Below are 21,750 nucleotides of genomic sequence, written 5' to 3'. Positions count from 1 at the left end.
CATCCATGTTGTCTTGTTGATAGAGGTAATGATCAATAAAGGCTTCCAAGTCTGATAGCCTCTGAGGACAGTCCTCACTTAAAGTGCCTGGGATCACAGGCTAGAAGTGTAGCACAGTGGCACGGGAGGCAGAGAGCCTGAGCCTGATCTACATGGCGGGTTGTGCAAGCCTTTTACTTCTGTGCCTCTGCTTTGCCTAACAATGCGGCACAATGTGGTCTTATTCGTTCAATATTCGAATTAACATTAATATCTCTTGTTTTATTGTTATGCGTTATGAGACTTTGTTCTTTGTTCTTCTTATTGTTGTTCTTGGTGCTTCTAAATGATCTCAATATCATTCACATTTCAATCTTAAATTTAAAGCAATGTTTATTAATTTGCAGTGTCCCTGTTAAAGCTCCATATAGTCTAAAGGTAGATGTTCATGTGTTGTTTGATTATAAAGCAGGTTCTATATTAATACTGTGAAAGTATCAAAGCGTTCAGTGCACAGAGAGATGCACACAGCCTGTATTCAGAAACTGAGGATAAGAACAAGCCATCAGGACTTCTGGAACCCTGTGATGTCACAACAAAACAGTCACCACTCTCAGCCATGCTCCAAGCCCCGCCCACCTGGACCCACGGTCCTGCTTTACAGGATTTGGTTTCACTGAGTGTTTCCCTGAAATCTTCTATATTTTTATTGGATCACTCAGAAAAAACTCAGAGAGGCTCAGAGCCTCCTCTCTTCTGATTGGCTCACTGACCTGTTGTTACCGGAGCTCCAGAGAGAAGCCTGAGAGAGGAGATGTAAAACTACACTGAGATGGTTTTTGGTTCTTAAAACCACAAATATATCTTCTAATGGATCAACACTTCAAATAAAACACAGGAGAAGAGGAAAATATGGGACCTTGAAATAAACAAACAAATAAAATAAAATAAATATAATTTCCTGATTCTCATGCAAAATCCCACATATTCACATTTTCTCCAATTTTAGTCCTTAGGTGTTTGTTTGTTCTTCACACACACACACACACACACACACACACACACACACACACACACACAGAGCTGGGTAACATAACATTGTGTTGACATGCAGCTATGTGCCGAGCAGGGGTCAGGATTGCACTCTGCAGGTCAGGGCTGGCACATCTGTCACTTGGCTCCTCCACTGCCAGAGAGGGGTGGAGGAGTGGATGGAGCAAGAGAGAGTGAATGAGTGTGAGAGAGAGAGATAAAGCGAAAGTAGGAACGAGGAATGGGAGGACAGAGTGAGAGAGCAGCGGGACTGTTGTTCTCGGGCAGCTCTCCGGTTTGAATCATCGTCTATGAAAATGAAAGCAGCACGCAGCTGGAGACAGAAACAGAAATGATATCAGCTGTAAAACTTAACTCACTTTTATCGACCGCAACTTCACATCCATCATGCATTTAAACATTTTTCCCATCTAATCTCAGCTGAGCATGCTGACAACTGCTGATGAGTTTTTTGATCATAATGACAGCTGTTTCACACCCTGATTTGTCATTAAGCCCGTCCCTGACAAGCATTATGAGTATAGTCATAAGCCCTCTCATCTGTGAGGGAGTGTGTGTGTGTGTGTGTGTGTGTGTGTGTGTGTGGGTGTGTGTGAGGGAGAGAGAGAAAATGAAATAGTCTTTGTGTGCAGGTGTCAAAATTACAGTGGCTTTAGTGAGGTTGTCTGAGGCTGTGTGTGTGGACTTTTAAACTTTGTATGTGCATGTGATCCTCCATCCTCCTTTCTGTTCATTGCAGTGCTCAATCATGCATCCCACATCTGGCTGGTATTAGATCAGCTGTCATCCCGACATTCCCATCTTATCCCATTCCAGGTCTATGACACAGCATAGAAAATCCTAGTAATCATGTAATGGCAGAGGATCAGCTGGTGCCAGAGGAATCCTGCAGCAACTGATCCTGAACAGATCTCATGTTTCCTGCTGTATATATAATAGATCCATGTATCATAAAAAAAAACAAAACATATGCTTTTTTAGTGAAGGTCATCTACTGGTGACTGTTGGCTAAACCCCTCCCTCAAATGGTGATTGTCCAATCATAAGTTTAGCAACTGACACTAGGAATGACAGGTCTGTCAAGCTTTGTGATTCTCCACATGCTGCACACTGTGTGCATGAGGCTGTTGTATGACACTCGGCATTAAGGGTTTTAGGTAAGGTGTAAGAAATGGCTTAAAGTGTCTGGTTGTCAGCTCTAATGTGAGCTGCGATTGTTAGCATGTCCAGCTAATTCAGTGTAGACTAACATTAGCAGCTCCATCCCACTCGTAATTGGATTTAAGGAAATTGTGCTCCAGCAACCACAGCCGGCGTTACTCACATTTATTGTTGTAACATTGCAAGTGAAAATATATGGTTAGCATAAGCATAGCATAACAACCAGATCTTTGACTAAACTGCTGAAGGTTGAGTGGCATTGTTGTGGGGGGGGGCATTTGTAATTAACTGCATTTCTGTATAAAGTTGTCTTGAAATATGGTTAGAGCTTCATCTACGTTAACTAGATCAGGATGAACAAGCACAATCTAAATATTCACAGGTAGGTTGGAGAATGATGTGAACCCTCAGCTGCTTGAGTTTGAGTTTGCAAATGAAGCATCTGATGATGCGAACCATGTTTTGCAAAATAGAGATCTCAGAAGATTGATGATTGAGAATTGTTTATTTGCATAAAACTGAAAAGGTTGCAGAGTCATCTCAGAGAGTTTAGTTCACAGTCAGACGGCTGTCTATAAGTGGAGATGATTTGCTTCTGTGGCTATACTCTCTTTAGAAGTGGGCGCCCAGATGACTCGCAAAGACACAACAGGTAAAAAAGAGAGTAACAGCTAAAGACTTGAAGGAGTCACTGGAGCTGTCTGTAATAAAGGCAGAGATGCGTGAAGTGGATTGACGCGGGCCAGAGTAACCATCATCCTCAGAACAAGTCTGAAGAATGGTCCAACTTCCTCCTGAACACTGAGCGGGTCTGATCAGCAGCTACTGGAAGAGCTGGTTTCAGGTTATTGTGCCAAAGGAGTTTCAGCCATTATTATTAAATCCAATTGTTCACTTAGTCTTTCCACCAGCTCTGTGAATGTTTAATGGCTGTGTTCAACAAAGATACTAAAGATTATTATTCCTTGTGTGCTGTTATCTTATCTAAGGTTATTGGCTCATATGAAGTTTCTGTACTTAGAGCTGACTTAGATAAAGTTCAGATCATATTTTATGACAAATTAATGTAGAAAACCAGGTAAATCCAAAAGGTTCACATATGTTTCCTTTGCTCCAGATTTGGACAAGGAAGAAGAATATGTGGACTTTTCCTACAGACTCTTTTAAATCTACACTGCACTGTAGAGTCAGAACAACAAGACAAAAGGTTTACGAACTACTGCTGTGTATTACAAGCAATGAAAACTAGTGGAAGAACTTTTGGACAGACTTTACAAAAGTCAATTTCTCTGCCTTAGTTATAATTGCAGATAATAACCTGGAGATTTTAATGAAAGCTCTGTTTTAAGTCAGATTTTAATGAAGCCATATGTAAATTCAAATCTCCCTAAACTCCCCATTTCTCCTGTCCTGTCATAATGAAGCCCATCTGCTCACTTTCTCCTTCTTTTTATGGTTTGATCTTGTGAAGCACAGACACCCACACCCACACACACACACACACACACACACACACACACACTAATTACTGTTACTCTCTCCTTTTTCTCCACCAACAGTCCCATCCTTCTGGGGTTTGGTGAACTCAGCCTGGAACCTGTGCACCATAGGGAAGAGACAGTCTCCCATCGACATTGAAACCAGTCACTTGATCTTTGACCCCTACCTGACCCCTCTGAGGCTCAACACGGCTGGACGCAAGGTAAGGGCCCTCATCTTTTATATCCGTGGTTCCTAACCTTTTCAAACTCATGGCCCACTTGAAAATCTCAAAAATGTTGGTGACCCCATAACAATACAGAGGTCAAATAATACGTTCTTAATATATAATAACAATCAAACATTCAGGACTGAACTGAAACCAGGGCAACTCAATTCTTCTTTTTTGTTTTGACCGAGAAGGGACTTGACTCTCTTTCCTTTTAATTCTTCCTGTTGCTAGCCCGCTATCTATTTTGTTATTCCACTTTTGCCTTGGATGTAATCTTTTAGTTTGCAATCAGACTGAGATAGAAAACAAGTACAAGATGTGGTCCGGCTGGCAACAACATAAAAGTTTCAGTCATTGGCTTATCACAGTGACAGGCCTTAATACAAGGGGGGGAAAAACGTTCTAAATGTTTGTAATGTTTTTAAATTTCATTTCAAAACATTTAAAAAATGTTTTTATATTTTTATTTTCATTTTATGATTACATCTTTTCTCCAAAATTGTGCTGTTTTGCTAATTATTTGTTGGCCCACTTGCAATACCTTCACAGCCCACCAGTGGGCTGGGGTACGGTGGCCCTGAGAGCTCAACGCCTTCATTCTGATAGTGAAAGTGAGAGAGAGACAGGAAAGTCAGTGTGAGAGAGAGAGAGAAAGGGGATGACTTGTAGGAAAGGACCATGGGTTGGACTTGAACCCGTGCCACTGCGGTTAGGACTAGGCGCTCTACCAGGTGAGCCTTTCTTGTCACTTGTCACTTCTTGTCTCCACTGGAAACACTTCGGTTGTGTTGTGAGTATTTGCAGCACGTGTGTTGTCAAATTGATGAAGTTTTCTTAAGCTGCAGTGCGTTGACCTCCAGGGCCGCTGTGCCGGGGCCTACAGGTTGGGAACCACTGGTTTAGATGACCTGTAATCTGTCTGTGGTTAAAAACTCTTCCTCAGGGTCTCAATCCATTTAGAAGGTCAGTGTCTGTTATAAGGGACACTGACCAATGAGTTTTAGGCTAATGTTTGGAGACAGAACTCATTAAATGTTATAATACAAGCAGGACTGTCCTCTTCTGACAGTACTGGGCTTTAATCCATCACAGTGGCTGAGAGCTGAACATGACACATTCTCAAAATCAAGACGCAGAGAAGCCTCTGTCTGACAGACACTATGAGCTTTTCATCCATATCCGAAGGCTTTAAAATTCCCAGCTGCATTTGACTGCACCAGGCTCAGGAGGCATTACAATTTTAGCCCTCTACACAGCAATCACAGTTAATCTTTGCAGGAAATCCTCTCTAAAGCACCCAGACTCACCGTTAAAACACAGCTTTTGATGATGTTGGACATTGCATCCTGGATTAATTTTTGTATTTAGTGGTGTCTTCTTGTTATTGGCCATATTTAGGTGAACTGATATCATGCCGTGGTATTTTCAGTGGAGAGGGAAACTGACCCCAGCCAAAAAACAGTAGAAGACATCATTAGAACTATAGTTACGTTGCTGCGCTGTGACCTTGGAATCTATTGTGATCTAAATGGTTTTGAGATTAAGAGATTAAGGTTCAAAGTTTAGACATCCTAGAGAGTAAAGCTGTACAGTACAGTTAAATAACAAGTACTCTTAATATACTTTAAATTTATAATATCAAGTCGAAAGTCTATCCTATTTTAAAATGAGGGGTTTCTCCGAAACCAGGCGGATTTCAGATTGAACTTTGATAACTGTGACAGCTAGTTTTCTTCTTGGGTCTGCTGAGGACAAAAAGTAATAGTTTTTGTTGAAAAAAAAAAGTTTAATGCACAAAATAAAAGAATAAAAAACACACCAATAGATTGTAATTTACTGAAGGGTGTATAAAATATTTGGCCATAGACAATTAGGAAGGCCATGTTCAGATTTTTTTCTCTGAGCTAGTGTTCCTTCGAAATAAGTTTTACATTGGTCAGGACTTGTGTAACTTTAACTGATTTTAAAACAAAGCAGTCAGCCCCGCCCACCTGGACCCACCATCCAACGTTGCAGGATTTGGTTTCTCTGTGTGTTTCACCTGAAATCTGCTATATTAGTATTGGATCACTCAGAAAACAGTCAGCCAATCAGAAGAGAGGCTCTTTTTTAACAGTGTCATTCATAATATTTTAGATAAAATCATAAAGTTTTAGGTTTCAAAAAAGGTTGAGCAACATTTCATGTTTTTCAGCTCTTTTAATATCAACATTTTACAATCCAACCCTACAGATACAAGTTAGACAATTTCTCTGGAGGTAAAATATTTTCCTGTTTTAGGGCAATTACCTTCAAGAATGTTAATAACCAAATAGCAATTTTTTCACAAAAAGGTCAGATTGAAGGTTATAATTCTAAGGTCACAATTATGTGTTAAATATCACAGATTGATAATATCTAGTGTGGAGGCAACTGCAAGTGGGATTTTCCCTCTAGTTAATAATATTAAATAACTAATCATAAATTAATACTGATAAATTACATTATTCCAAATTTTGCAAACGCCTTTTTATGTGTGAATATAAAAGAAACTATCATTTTTGATATGTAGCGCCTTTATCCTTTTCCTTTTAAGAAATTCACTGTCAAAATATTAATTAAAATAATAATTTTTTGTGTTACCTACAAAACTGCCACCGTTGTTAAAGTCCAAAATCCTATCTTGAAAATGAGCCAGCCTTCAAACTGGAGGCACATTTGACTATAACAACATCTCTTGCTCTTACTTTGAAGAAAATATAAGTCATAAATCATTATTTCACAACATCATGTCTTTATAAAAATTTTATCTTGTTGGGGGCTTTGATCTTGGAACAATATGGCGCTTTGCTATTACATTTTAATATCTTCCTTAGAGGTTTCCAAAATCCAGGAGCACAGTTCTCTCAAAACAGGTTTAAGGTTGACTTCGATGACTGAAGGTGTTTCTTAGCCTCCAGAAACAGGTAAATGTTTGAATACTGCCAGAGAGAAGAATCTCAGTTTTTGACAGACTGACTTATTTGTGAATTGAAGAATAATGCATTATTATGGAGGCCTAAAATTGACAAAATGTACCACATTATCAGAAAAGTAAATGTAATATTGTTAGTAAAAACATTGAATGTAGTGTGTAAAGAAATGTAAACCTTTAAAGGAATCGTTAAACGGTTCTGTAAAAACGATCCTCACTGCCACTAGATGTCGCACTACACCACCAGCGTCTTAGACCAAAACAAATGGTTTGTCAGCCACAACCCCCCCTGCCCTTCTTTCATGTTCTTAGTCAGAAAAGGGTAATGAAAGCCCAGTGAAAGAGTCCACTAAACAGAAAACAAGAAGCACAACTGAATAAAGTTTTCCTGTGTACATGAGAGCCAACAAAAAACAGTCTAATCACAACCATTAGCCCACAAGCCCACGCTTGCATTGCTGTGATATACTGCGCACTAATACTGACAGTTATCTGGTTAGCGATAGCAGCATTTGCTGAATACATTTATACTATGGGTAACAGTTAATGTTAGTATGCCTACTGTAGCCAGCCACTAATGAAAACAGGCGGGTAACATTATGTAGCTATCAAGTTACTGACACGTGAAGAAAAACCAGCTCTGAGTGAAGCTGGACCTTTTAAAAGCTCGTAGGTCTCTCCATCTCGATAAAGCCAGACCAGTATTGGCTCCACGGTCGGACTGGGACGGAAATTCAGCCTTGGACTTATCCTGGGACCCGGCACATGAATGACACTGCGGGAGCAGGTAAAGACACTGACGGAGCCGGTAAAAACTTTAAAAACTGTATGGATGTTTTGACATTCCAACGACCAAACGGGATTTGAGCTGGTGGTTCCCATGGCCAGTTGGCCTGTCCTCTGTTCTCATCTTTTTCTTTGTCACCGAGGACCAAGGGTTTAACAGGAGGGACTGGCATGCACTAACACGCACATGCACGTGCACAGGCACACGCACACGCACACGCACTAACATGTACATGCTAACGAACCAGCCACCAAAACAAAGAGAAACTCTGATTACAACACATACAGAGGGGGTGTGACTTCGTTCTGTGCTCAGGACGCCATCGCTCCACTATATCTTTCACATAGAAAATAGTTGTTTGCTATAAAATCTTTTGTATTTTAAAGGGTATTGGACTGTTCTGCTGTAAAAACATTGGAACTATGGACAATATCCATTTAATGAAAACTCAGCTTCAAGGTTCAGGAGTGCCTCATTAATGTCTTCTTCATTGTCTTCTTCAAACATCTGGTTGAGATGGCAGGAAGAAAAATGTTGTGTGTAATTTTATATTAAACTAAGTCCTGCACACTAATTATTATTTGAAGAGCAGAAATGATTAAATTAGTGTTATTTCTCCATGACACTTCCCTGGCTCTGTATTAGTCTGTAGGATTTATGGGGATTTATGGGCAGAACTGGAATATAATATTTATAATTACGTTTTCATCAGCGTATAATCACCTGAAACTAAGAATCATTGTGTTTTCATGAGCTTACAGGGTGTGGGTCCACTTACACAGAGTCAGAGTCATGTTGCAGCCATGAACAAACCAAACTCCAGAGGGTCTTTCACATTTTTTACATTACCTGAAGGCCACCGTTGATTTGCTTGGAAAGGGAGGGGTGAGGGGAGGGGCAATCAGTTGGTTCCAATCTACAACCTCACTGCTTGATTTCACTAAATCCTACACACTGGTCATTTACTTCCACACTGGTAAAAGCCAGAAGAGGCATTCTTTTTGGTTTTGCATCTGTCCATCCCATGCTTGTGATCTCGATATCTCAGTAACACCTTGATGGAACTTCTTCAAATTTGGCACAAACATTCATAAGGACTCAAGGATTAAGTGATTAGATCTTTATGGTCAAAGGTCAAAGTCATGGTGACCTCACAAAATATAGTTTTGGCTTCTTGAATGTGGTATCTCAAGACCAATTTGAGGAAATTTATTAAGATTTGGCACAAATATTCCACTTGGACGCAACAATGAACTAATTAGATTTTGATGGTCAAAGGTGGTGATCTCACATTATTGTGAATGCAATATATCAAGAACATTTTTGGCTCATTAATTCATACACTAATTATAACACAATTTAAGTCAAATGTCTATAAGAATAAAACAAAGTGATGACATTTTACATCCATATGGTCAAAGGTGAACTGTGACATCATTATATTTTTCTGGCCATTATTCAATACTGTAACTCAGGAAGGAGAGACTGTGACCATATTTCCTGCAACTTAGCTGGTTGGTGGATGAAACAACCACGAGGTGGTGATTCTAGTTTTCCTTTGTCAACCAATCAAATGATAAAATAAAATTTAAAAATTCACTTCACAACTGAACATGTTTCTATAAGAATCAACAAAAGTAAGGAGGTTTTTATCTGACACTGGCAATTACTGTAGGTCCAATAGAACAGAGCTTACATAACCAGACTCGTTCGTACTTTCCATATGATTCCATATTCAACTGTTATTGACATCATCAGCTTTTTCGTTACAGTGTTTTACAGTTGCTTTGGCTCAGAGTCTCAATGTGCAAAACTCTTAAGGCTGCAGCCACATGGATTTGCTTGGATTTACTTACCTTTAAATACAAAATGCTGCTCTTACATACACAGTGCAAAAAACATGATCAGTCCAGTCCAGACAAAATAATACTGTGAAATCTATAACCTCTGATACATTGATATCATTTGAACATTTGATAAAACTGTGTTTGGTTTATGTGTTAGGCTATAAGAGATCCTATGGCTAGATTCAGTAATTGAAACTCTGTATTGAAAATTAAGTTATAACATTTATAAAATACTGTAACATCAGTGTAGCAAATAATTTTCACTTTGCATGTTGTGCAGTAGACGCAAAGACATCCTGATTTTAAATTGCTATTATGGATCAAGCACACAAAAAATTCTGGATCCTATTTCCCAAAATGCAACTTGATTGCATCTTTTGTTAAACCTTCCGTTCCTGCTAAACAGCAACATCTTTGAATTGCCTTTCCTCCAGTTTGAAACACAAGCTGAGATAACTCTGATGACATCAGTATGACATCATCAGGTTTTTTTTCTTTCGGATATGGCAAAGCTCTTTCTGAGCCACAAACAACATTATACAACATTACAGAGGCTGACTTTTACTTCCAGTAATGAATAATCTTCCTGCACATTACTGCAGTTCAATATATAAGAGTGTGAACAGTTAGAGCATCATGTTGTTGCGTCTGTGCTCTGCCTCATGAGTGTTGTATGTATGTTGGACCTTTGGTTGTCTATCATTTTATTGGCTATCATAAATTACAAAAATAATGATATTAAACAATAGCTTTAAAATGAATTAAAGTCCTCAGGGCACAGCCTAAAAACTAATAGGCAAAATAGCCAATACTGGTTTCTCAAATTACTTTTAATTTGGAACTCTGATTAATAATTAACTTAATAACTATAACCAAATTACTATATCAACATTAAGTCGATATTAATACTCACAACATTAAACACACCAGTAGTTATACTTAAAGACATTTATTTACAATAAGACAGAACAAAACACAATGTCTAATCTAGTATATGCAGGTGTGTATATGTGTGTGTGTGTGTGTGTGTGTGTGGGTGGGGGGGGGGGGGGGGGGTGCAGAGGAGGTTGGTTGGCTGGTTTCCTATTTGTTTTTCTTACAGAGTTAGCTGTTCCACGCTAACTCTGCTATGACTCCTGTTGCTTGGAAATCAGCTGGCTGACCTTGTGTTGTAGCCACTGATTCTGAAGAGAACTTGGTTCACTCTCAGTTAATCCTAAATAGGTCAGTGCGGTTGAGGAGAAGAGTGTTGCAGTCTGCTGTGGGCAGGCCAGCAAGAGAGCTGTTGTCTCAGGTAGCAGGACTGTGGGTAGGTGAGTTCTATTGTCTGTAGAACAAAGAGCATGTGGTCTCCACCACTTGAATGAACTGAGTCCCAACAATGTGTCACCCTCCTGTTCAAAAGGTTGTAGGCGAGGGCAGACACACAGAGAGGGGGGGGTTACACTCGTTATAGAAGAAGTGTAATGGAAAGCGCCAGCTTCATTTGTTATATGACAAAGCCAGGCCACTTATCCACATAGCTGTCACATTTTAGCTATAGCCTTTCATCTGAGGTTTTGTATGAGAAGCAGATACATTAGATCCTACACATTCCAAAAGAAAGCCTTCAGCTCAGAGTCTAAAGGTGTGGAACATCATTCCCTCTGGAGGAAATAAACAGTGTTTCATTTTGCTTTGTGATTATAAAATAGTTGAATCAGGATATAATGAGGCCCAAGAAATGTAAGTCTCGAGCACAAGAATTAAGTTCTATGAGGTCCTTTTCTTTTGTTACATGCTAATGCCACGCTTCTATTATTTAATTGCTGGTATCTAACACTGTTGCACAGGCCACAAAGAAACCTAGAGGGACCATTAGCCCCATCTGTGACCTCTTCAGAAAATCTTATCCCTGTAATTCCCTCTGAGACTCCCTCATTGTGATGAGGACTAAGAAGTGCCATGGGGTGAGCTCCATGTTATTTCCCGAGAGAGAGCAGTGTCAGCCACTAATCATGGCTGCTGTGGCGTGCTGTGGTTCAGGCGAGGATGGCTTGAGATCAGATGAGCGCCATCAGAAGCTCAGGCTCCGCTAATCCAAGCCACTGGGGAATGTAGGTCGCCTGGGCGAATGAAAAATCTGGATTATTGAAACACTGTGCCAGAGCTCATTTGAAATACATTCGCATGGACATCCTGTTAATATGTGTCGAAATGCACATTGCACATCCCCTTCTTGGTCTAATTTTTTAGAAAAAAATAGAACAATTTTACTGTGTTTGTAATTAATTATCTTTGTGTGTGTGTGTGTGTGTGTGTGTGGGGGGGGGGGGGGTTGCTGGTAGGAATACAGGAACAGGCAGGGTGGACCCAAACACAGACACACAGTCAGGCAGATGAATCAAAGAACAAAAACTGGCCTACAGACAGAAAGGTGGAAAAGTTCAGGCAGGTGATACAAAGTCAGGTAACAAAAAAACTTGGAGAAAAAACTAATGTGAGGGAAACAAAGAGACTTCACTGCTTCATATCTTATCTCCTTTAGCACAGGAAAGACTGGACCTTCCTTTACCAAAGGAAAGAAGAACTTGCTGTCCCACAATTCCTTGCTGCAGCAACATTTAAAACCACGCACCATTGTAGTAGTTTCACCGCAGCAGACCCCCGGAAATGTAGAAACAACTGAGCGTCTATTTTATGTTTGTGACACGATCCCAAACGTATGGAAATCCTTGTCTGATCAGATGAGCTCCAAATTCATGCACTAAAAAAAATGGATTTTCTCTTCTTCACAAATGTACAAAAGAGTCAAAACTCTGTGTAGCCTGGGGCGCCCCGCTGGCTCACCTGGTACATTGTGCACCACAAAGGCTTAGTTCTAACTGCAGTAGCCCGGGTTTGAATCCGACCCATGGCCCTTTGCTGCATATCATCCGCTCTCTCTCTCGCTCTCCCCAACTTTCCTGTCTCTCTCTCTTTCTCTCTCTCACTGTGGTTATTCAAATACAGGCTAAACATACCCCAAAAAACTATGTAGCTTCTTTATGTCTGAATATAATTTATTCTGGCCTCTACTCAGTTGCTTTTTTTAAATTTAATTATTATTTTCATGACTCAACTCTTTAATTTCTCTCATGTTATCTTATTTCAACATTTCAATCCTTTTTGTTTTGTGTTTATGGTTGGGAAAAGAGTATTTATCGTCCTTGTGTTATAAATAAAGTTTTGTGTACGTGCAGTCAGATTCTCTCCGCACCACGGTTGTCTTTTCCTAAGTCTTTACGAACTCTCCTTCACATCTTTCCTTGAACTCATGATGTTTCGCTTCGAAGTCGAGGAGAAGTGGTTAGGAAAATAGATTATTTTGACTCTTTGGTCGCAGCCTAAATACTCTAATTAGGGGAAGCCAATGAGACAAGAGTGAAACTAATCACAAAGGTGGGAAAACACACAAGGGCAGGAAGCAAAACTACCATACATACAACAGGTAAGAGATTTCAAAATAAAACAAGAAACAATAAACCCAGCGTCCAGGTGAAATGTCACAGGACGGGTGATACCATAAAAATTAGGTTCCAAAACTATATCAAGAAACACAAAGGCCAAGGTGACAGATCCTGACACTTTTGGTTATTAAACGTGGTAATGCGTCGTCATACAGGGCAGGGCATGTGTGAGGCGAATGAATCATTGGCCGTTGCTCTTCCAAAATGATTTGGCATGAACATTTTCTATTATATAATCAGGGGGCATTTACAGCAGATCCATAACAGTTTTCATTTTCAGATTCATTTAGCACTGTCTTTTTCCAAAAAGCACCTAGCGACAGATCTAGCGACTTTTTTCTCCACACCACCTGATGACCCTGGAAATGATCTTACATCGTAGATTATATACGTATATGTTTTGCATAGAAAGTTGAAAATCTGAAATGAAACAGTATAAAGTATTATAAAATGTATTTACTCAAAGTGCTTGTAAGGTATAAGTTCCTAAAAATCATACTTTGTTACTTTATCACTGGTTGAATACACAGCAGCAGCCACTCGCTCATCAGTAGCAATTACCCGTAGCAGCATTTTTCAGTTTCACACTAACGACTTGAGTATGATTCTTCTTCATAATGATGTAACGTGTTCAGCTCTGTGCTTGGATCAGGGATTGAGACGTTAACAGCCTGTGACTTTATGCATTAAAATCTCTTAGCACCTTCCCGCCCCCTGGGGGGTTCCTGTCCAAAATGGTTTTAGACAGAGTGCTGTGTTCACAGTCAGGCTCTGGGGGGGCCTTAATCCTGCCATGCATCAAATCCACAATCCATGCTTACTTCACAAGGTTTAACTGGACGTGTCCAGTGGGATGGTTTTACACAGATGTTTTAATGCAGGCTGTGTGCTGCTTTAACAATAGGTCAGAGTTTTCAATTCATTTGTAGCAGCTGTGTTATGGGAAAGTCATGTAGGATTTTCTCAGAACTGCTTGATGAATTGTGAAACCATGCGCTCAGGCTTTCCCTATATATATCTAGATTTCTCGAATTGGATGGTTTAATAATAATAATGATAATAATAAATTTGTTTTTTATAGCGCCTTTCAAGGTACCCAAGGCCGCTTTACAGGGAAAGAAACACAAAATGAATAAAGAACAAATAAATGAAAATAAGACGAGACAGAACAGGGATGGCAGAGATTGGAGGAGATTGTAGGAGATGAGGCAGCTAGAGGCCAGAGGCCTTAGTGAACAGGTGTGTTTGCAACAGTTTTTTGAAAATGAGATGCGGCTGTGCGGATCTCTTCCGGGAGAGAGTTCCAGAGGGTGGGGGGGGGCTGCCACACTGAAAGCTCTGTCACCGAAAGATCGCAGGCTGGTGTAGGGGGTGGAGAGCAGACCAGTGTCAGAGCACCGTAGGCTCCGGGACGGGGTACAGGGGTGGAGGAGGTCAGACAGGTACTGGGGTGCGAGACCATGGAGGGATTTGTGTATTTAAGCACAACTGGTTGTGTTCTGTGTGATTTACAGCCTGCTAATGTTCCCTTTCAAGATGTGAATCCTCGCACCTTGATCAGCTGTCTCACAGGAAGTTATATGAATTTAGTTTGATGAACTTAGATATTTTCTGAGACGCTTGAAGATGTACAGCTGTGCTTTAACCCAGACTCTTGACTTAAAGGTTGCTCTCCTTACTCAGCAGGCCCCTTAATAGATTCTGACAATCAAATTAAAGGCTACTCCACCTAACCCTAACCCGATATTCAGGGGGGGAAGTAACAACTTTCATTTACTCTTGTTTCTGTTAAAAAGTTGTTTTCTGTGTTCTTGTATTATTATTTTTTAAATGTTACTCATACATAAGTGTTTATTAACTCCAGTTAAAATCATCACAAAGTAAAAACAATGAAATTACATGATGAAATTATGATAAACGATGTGAGAACGCAGCAAATGATAGAGTGAAATCGGCAGCTGCAGCAGAGAAGAAGCTGCTGCACCGCTGGGCGACCACGGCAAGTGTCCCAAATCAAACACACCTGCCATGTTGTGTGACCAGCAGGTGCATAGTGGGTCTGACTGACGCTAAACGCTAGAATACTGATGGTGGATGATTCCACTGGATGTAGAGCAGATTATGGAGGACTTTGCGGTGAGGCAGAGTGACTTTCACACAGGTGTGCGCAACACTGTACAGCAACAACAGCTACTGCGTTGCCAAGCAATGTAACGTTTTGTCTGCACTCTATAAGGTAATACAGCTCAACAGCAACACACATTACATCCTCCAAATGATCACACAGTTGAATCAACAACTCTCTCCAACAACTACTAATATTAAAATTGCAGAACTGTTGTATTAGACTCCATTAGTTTTAGCTAAGTGTTCCTAATAAACTGCCGACTGGCATAGGCTATGCAATGAAATACCAATACATACAAGTGTGGAGGCTTAAAGATAATCTGTAACTTAATTGTTTTATCATATGTTATTGTTATCACCGTATTTTTTACCCCTTCCCTGTTATACAGTAATATTTTACTCAGAGTACATTTTAACTGACGTACTTTGTACTTGTATCTGAGTACATTTTTACACATAGGAAGTACTCTTCTTACTTTTGGAGCTTTCAACCACATCTCACTGCCTTCATTCAGCCCGTGGAGGTGGATCAGGTGTTGAAATAAATGTAAAGATATGAAATAAATGTTAAACTGTGGTGACGTGTGAACAAGCGGTCGTATACGGGGGGAGATTGTAACTCCTGTCTTGGTTCGAGAATCAAGTTCATGCTCAAATCTTGATGACATCATCAGGGTTATCATAGCTTGGGCTTGGAGCCTACAAATGTTCAACAGAAAGCTTATGTAACTGGAGGTGTGGAGTTTGAAAAACATAGTCAACTACCATGAAAGATGCTTTCAAACGACATCAAAGTAACTGGAGGATCCAGTGTTTTTGGAGCTGGACCCACACCAGGAACTGAAGTGCATTTGATGTCTGTAACATAAAGAGAAGATCTCAGGCGGCAACATTTCATGTTCAGCATTTCTTTTATCGGTCTAATAATCGGTTCTGAAAAAGAAGGAGTTACTATCAGAAATTGAAACCCTCACAATATTAACAAAGTTACTTTGTGAGCACAGAAGAAAAACTACAGTTCCCATAAAAAAAAAACTTCAAGCGTGGAAGTGTAGGTACTTGGTGTAGGGAGAAGTCCAACGCAGTTCAACAGAACCAGCACCAGCCTTTAAGATAAGGAACCCTCATCTCCTGCATGGTCAGTTAACCAGAACTCTGATCCCTGCCACCTCTGATGCTTCAGACCTCCGTAGTCAAGAGCCAGCAACCTGCAATGTTCAGCTCGCACCCAACTGTGGCCTTCCAGGTCTTGGATAAACATCAACTCACCATCATCCTCTCATCTCCAGGAACCAGTCAAGTCAAGTTTTTGAAACAGACCAAACAAACAACAAGTGTGTCAACAGATACACACAACCAGCAGAACCAAGACTTATACTAGTACATATCATGCCCCAGTGGCACACACACACACACACACACACACACACACACACACACACACACACACACACACACACACACACACACACACACACACACACACACAGGGGCATGTAAGACAAAGAAAAGCAAAGAAGTGAAACCTATGGAAACTTGAATGCTGTCTTAGTTTAGACGTTGCTTCATCCAAAATTCTAAAGAAAAAAAAAAAGATCATAAAATTCAGTTGACCTCCCTCATGTGGTCAGCACCAAGGACTATTCCCCAATTAGTACACATTGTCTAATATGGTCTTGCTGGATGAATAATTACAAATGAGTTATGTGCAGTGATTTCTCCCTCAGACTCATTTTACCATTTGAGCATCACAAAATTCCTACACTGGTTTTGTCCATATCAGCTGGGGGGCCTTTGTTGCATCTGTCCCTCCCTCATTCCTGTCGTCACTCCACTCACTGTAACAAAGGTATAAAAAATGTTATGCCTCAGTGCCAGCGGTCCTCTCTCTGGCAACCAGCCAGTTGACATTGTTAACAGCTCTGCCACAGTGTGAAGCACATGAGGAGCGACAGTTTGTCACAGGTGGAAACACTCTGTCCTGATGCTTCTACTGTTTCATTTCCAGTCATTTCTGTGATGTTGAAAAGTACAAAGTACTTTCAACACGCTGCTAGTGTACTGTATCTTCATGACTTGAACAGTGTGTGTATTAGGTTGCCATAGCAATTGGGCCAATGTTGGATGAGATCTACTAGAGAAATAACAGCCAAATAAAGGAAATCAGACAGGATTTTTCTCTGTCACTGAACGCAATTTCTTGTCGGGTGATGGTGGTGGTGATGGTTAATTGACAAGAGCCTCAGCTTTTGTTGCGTTTACAAGACAAGAGGTTATAATATCTCCTCTGAGCAACACTACGTCTTCAGGGCAGATTGGAGGCTACAGTGGGAAAGTGACAAGACAAGACGGCTAGCTGGTTAGCATGCTAACTTCAGTAGAAGAAAAGACATGATAAAGACAAGAGTTAACATTGCTGGTGCTTTCCACCTCTAGAGACAGCCGAGTAAAAGAATTGAGCTTTATGCTGCACTCACAACATTTCTTCTAGATTGGAAAGTGAAGAGCTGTTAATGCTAATGTTAGCTATGTAGCAATAGCAAAACTTACAAATGGCTCATTCAAAAGTCCCATATTGTAGAAAGTGAGATTTTCATGTCTTTCTTTTTATTATAAAGCAGGTCTATGTTGTATTTTAATACTGTGAAAGTATAAAAGTGCGCAATGCATGGAAAAATTCACACAACCTGTAAAACTGAGCCTTACAACAAGCCATCAGGACTTCTGCAACTTTGTGATGTCACAACGAAACAGTCACCACCTCCATGTATGCCCCCAGCATGACCCACCTGGACCTATCATCCAACCTTAAAGGATTTGGTTTCTCTGAGTGTTTACCTGAAATCTACTATATTTTTATTGGATCACTCAGAAAACAGTGAGCTAATCAGAAGAGAGGCTCAGAGCCTCCTCCCTTCTGATTGGCTCACCGACCTGTTGTTACTAGAGCTCCAGAGAGAAGCCTGAGAGAGGAGATGTAAAACTACACTGAGATGGTTTTTGGTTCTTAAAACTACAAATATATCTTTTTATGCATAATAGAGCTTAAAATATAAAACCATAATGGTGTAAAATATGTGACCTTTAAATGTCTGTATATCTTGCCTTTCGGCAGTGTTGTTGCCAACCATTCTTTTTAAAATTTTTATGCTATGATTCCCTTAATTTATTGGAAGTACAAATGAAATCGCAGTAGTTTCCGTATCGTAGTTTACAACAACAAGGCCCAGGAGTGTTTGCCCAGGATTTCCTAAAATCTACTTGTGCAAACTGCTACTATAAACCTATGGACCACCCATGCATGCTAAATAATACACATACAGAACAGAAAACATACAGAAAACCTTCTGGATCTGCTTTTCTTCCATACCTCTGCTCATTTCCCTCTCCTGCAGAGGATCTCTAAGCTGCAGTACTTCATCATACCCAACAACTATAATGATAAACTGACTGAGTGTAGGTGCCAACTGATCAGGCTACTGGCCAGAGTTAAACTAATCACATGCCATTTCTATCCAAAGAGTCTTACATTACCATGTGTGCATAAATTTGACTGTGTCTGCACCTGGTGGGAGGAATACTGTTAATTCTGCCAGTGTTAGTCCTCCGAGCTACACAGGACCACAGAGTTTGTGAATGTGATTTGTCATTATTACTGCAATGTCTCACCCCAATGTAAGTACACCGGGAGAGTATCTGATAATAATATATTCAATAATCAGCCATTGGCAAGATTTTGGCCTTGTAATCTGCTTCTCTCCAACCAACTCTTGACATCTGAGGAAGTTGCAGTCTCATATATGAAATGAGTCTTCACATAACCAATTCTCTTTGGTCTGATGTGGCACATGTGCATCTGTGCTGTTACAGAAGACCTGACTTTCAATGATCTTCAAGAGACAAATTAATCTGGTCTCTTTACAGGAAGCCGCACGACTGTAGTAAGAGTTAAATCCTCTGTTTGAGTCTTGTTTCATGATTAATGCTCTTGTGCATCTGCTGAGCAAGAGCACATAGCAAAGCCATCTGTCCTTGTGAGTGTGTGTGTGTGTGTGTTTGGGAGGATGCTGAGAAGAGAAAGAGAGTGAGAGAGAGAGAGAGAGAGAGAGAGAGAGAGAGGTGGAAAGCATGTGCATGGTGAGATTGTGTTTGTGTGTGAGATATTATGGCAAAAATTGGGGGCAAATGTGAGAACATGTGTTGCTCTGGGTTGCTTGTGGGTGTATGTGCAGGTTACAGTGAAAAACAAAATTGGACACATTTGACTTTGCCTGTGTGTGTGTGTGTGTGTGTGTGTGTGTGTGTGTGGTGTTGTGTGTGTGTGTGTGTGTAGGTGTGTGTGTGTGTGTGTGTGTGTGTGTGTGTGTGTGTGTGTGTTTAGTGTGCACCTGTGTGTTACCCATACCCAGTAATCCAGGCCAGCCTCTCTCGTGCTCAAGCTTCTTGTGAGTTTCCTCAGAAGCTGTTGCACAACAGATTGGCTGTTTTGGCTCCTTCTGTCAGCAACAGATTTCTTTGTTGCTTGGAAGTTTACAGGCCACATTTACATACATTTTCACTGCACAAACTCTGCTGAAGAACTTGTACATTTGCTGTCTCGGTAAGTACAAATGTGTTACTTATACAAGGGCCTGGGCATCTGTCCACACACCTGTTGCTCTGAACAGGCACTGAATTAGTGATTTGCAGGCCTTGAGCAAAGTCAAGCACGGGAGACCCTGAATCCCAGCTTCACCCCTCCATAAACCACCTCATCTTCAAGTTTATTTTTTGTTGTTGTGCGCAATGGGACTTTGTGAGCACAGAAAAAGACTCTTAGCTAAGACATAAATTATACTGTATTTTGTAGAGAAATTATCTCTCAAGGAATAATTCACTTGAGGAAACAAAAATGTATTTTGGCCTCAATATTTACCATTAATTAAATGTATTTACATTTTATTCAGGACTGCACGATTAATCTAAATATAATCAAAATCGCAATATAGCCAGTGCAATAATCAAATCACAGGAGGTCTCATTTTTTTGATAAAGGTAAAATGTGTCACCACATTGTTGTGCATTGTTAGCACTATAAGCCCAGCCTGCAAGTCATTCTCCAGATGTACCAAAACACACAAAACATGTTTGTTTGGTACAAGACCCAACAAAAACACATCATCATCATTTTAAGTTTCCTTCAGTGAAAGTGAAAATACAATCATTCGAACTGAAAATCTGCCAAAATAATCCCAATATGACATTTTTTGCATATGGTGTAGCCCTAATGTTATTATCCACATAAGCACAGAGTGATGGCTTCTGTTACTCATTTTACACATTCATTTTTATTATTTGTGCTTGTGAATTTCTTTTCTCTGCATTGTGTTCTCTCAGACCCTTGAAAATGTAATAATATTTGTACTTGGACTTGGGCGATATCCAGAACTGAATATGTCAATATGTCAAATATCGTGATATATGATAATATCCAATATTATCGCAATATTTATTTATAGATATTATTAAAAGTATGTGCACGTGGCGGGAAATATCATCATATTATCGAATGGCGGCCCAAGCCTATTTTACTACAGTACTAGGACTACCTCCATCCTGCAATGTATTTAAGACCTCTTTACAGGGTTCTCATTTTAAGATCAGTCAGCTTGGAACATTAAAAAGTCAGCTGGAGATGAAATTTTCAACATTAGCATTAACATAAGAATGATCTTACACTAGCGAGCTCCAGATTACATTTACATTTACTCATTTGGCAGATGCTTTAATACAAAGAAACCTACAAGTGGGGGACATCACTAAATTCAGTGCAGTACTACATCTATTCAATAAGTGCAAGAAGATCAGGTAAAGCAGTGCACCGAAAGTGCAAGTAGCTGCTGGTGACAGTCATCACATCATCGGACAATATCCAGGTTGTTGGCTCGAAATGAGAAGCATTGCTTTGTCTGTTTGTGTGTGAAATCTGTGAAATACTGTGAATTTAGGGAGGTAAAGCTGCCATCTTTAGAAGGGGCAGACTTGTCAAATAAGCCAAAAACCCAACTGTAGTCCAAGGAATAACGTATGAAAGGTGCTCCTGATAATTTTGCTTTTAAATGTTCTAAAATGTATTTGAAAATCATAAATACAAATTCTTTAAAAGTGTAAATGTAAAAAAATCACATGCAGTTAAATTTGGTGAGGGGCTCTTTATGACTAGACAAAGTCCAGGGACCTGAATTTGACCTTGGACCTGTTGGTCTTGACTTGGGACTATACTTGTGACTTACAAAACAACGACTTTGTCTGACCCCTGAATCTGGATCCTGGTGTCAAGGGGATCTAACTCCATCAGTCAGCTGATCCATGCACAAGGTTTGACCTTTTAGGATGGAGGAAGCAACAGAAGTCGATGTAGTGTTTATCAAGTTACAGTCAGCTGGGCAGCCCACAATATGAGACTGTCCTCCTGTCAAAAAACGAGCCCACAGGTCGTTTGTGCAGCAGGTCGACTCACAGTTACATTTTGTTGCTAGGTGACATCTAGTAGTCGTAGTAATTATAACAGGAGCAAAGAGGAAAGTGCAGTGATGTAGTAGAAAGAGAGACAAAGTCCACGTCAGGACGATGCAGTGGTGGATGGATGGGTCAACAAAACACAG

General features: G+C 40.2%; 1 protein-coding gene across 1 annotated transcript in view; it reads left to right on the top strand.

The window, feature by feature from the left end:
* The window catches only part of LOC111217662 (carbonic anhydrase-related protein 10-like), a 112,544-nt gene that overhangs the window by 51,751 nt on the left and 39,043 nt on the right, over positions 1–21,750 (top strand). Inside the window, exon 3 of the mRNA XM_022739626.1 lies at positions 3,753–3,895. Coding sequence (XP_022595347.1) covers positions 3,753–3,895 — 143 coding nt within the window. The remainder of the gene's footprint in view (positions 1–3,752; positions 3,896–21,750) is intronic.

The sequence above is a fragment of the Seriola dumerili genome, unplaced genomic scaffold (assembly GCF_002260705.1).
Source record: "Seriola dumerili isolate Sdu_G_001 unplaced genomic scaffold, Sdu_1.0 BDQW01000044.1, whole genome shotgun sequence".
NCBI lineage: Eukaryota > Metazoa > Chordata > Actinopteri > Carangiformes > Carangidae > Seriola > Seriola dumerili.
This window is presented reverse-complemented; position numbering and strand designations above follow the sequence as displayed.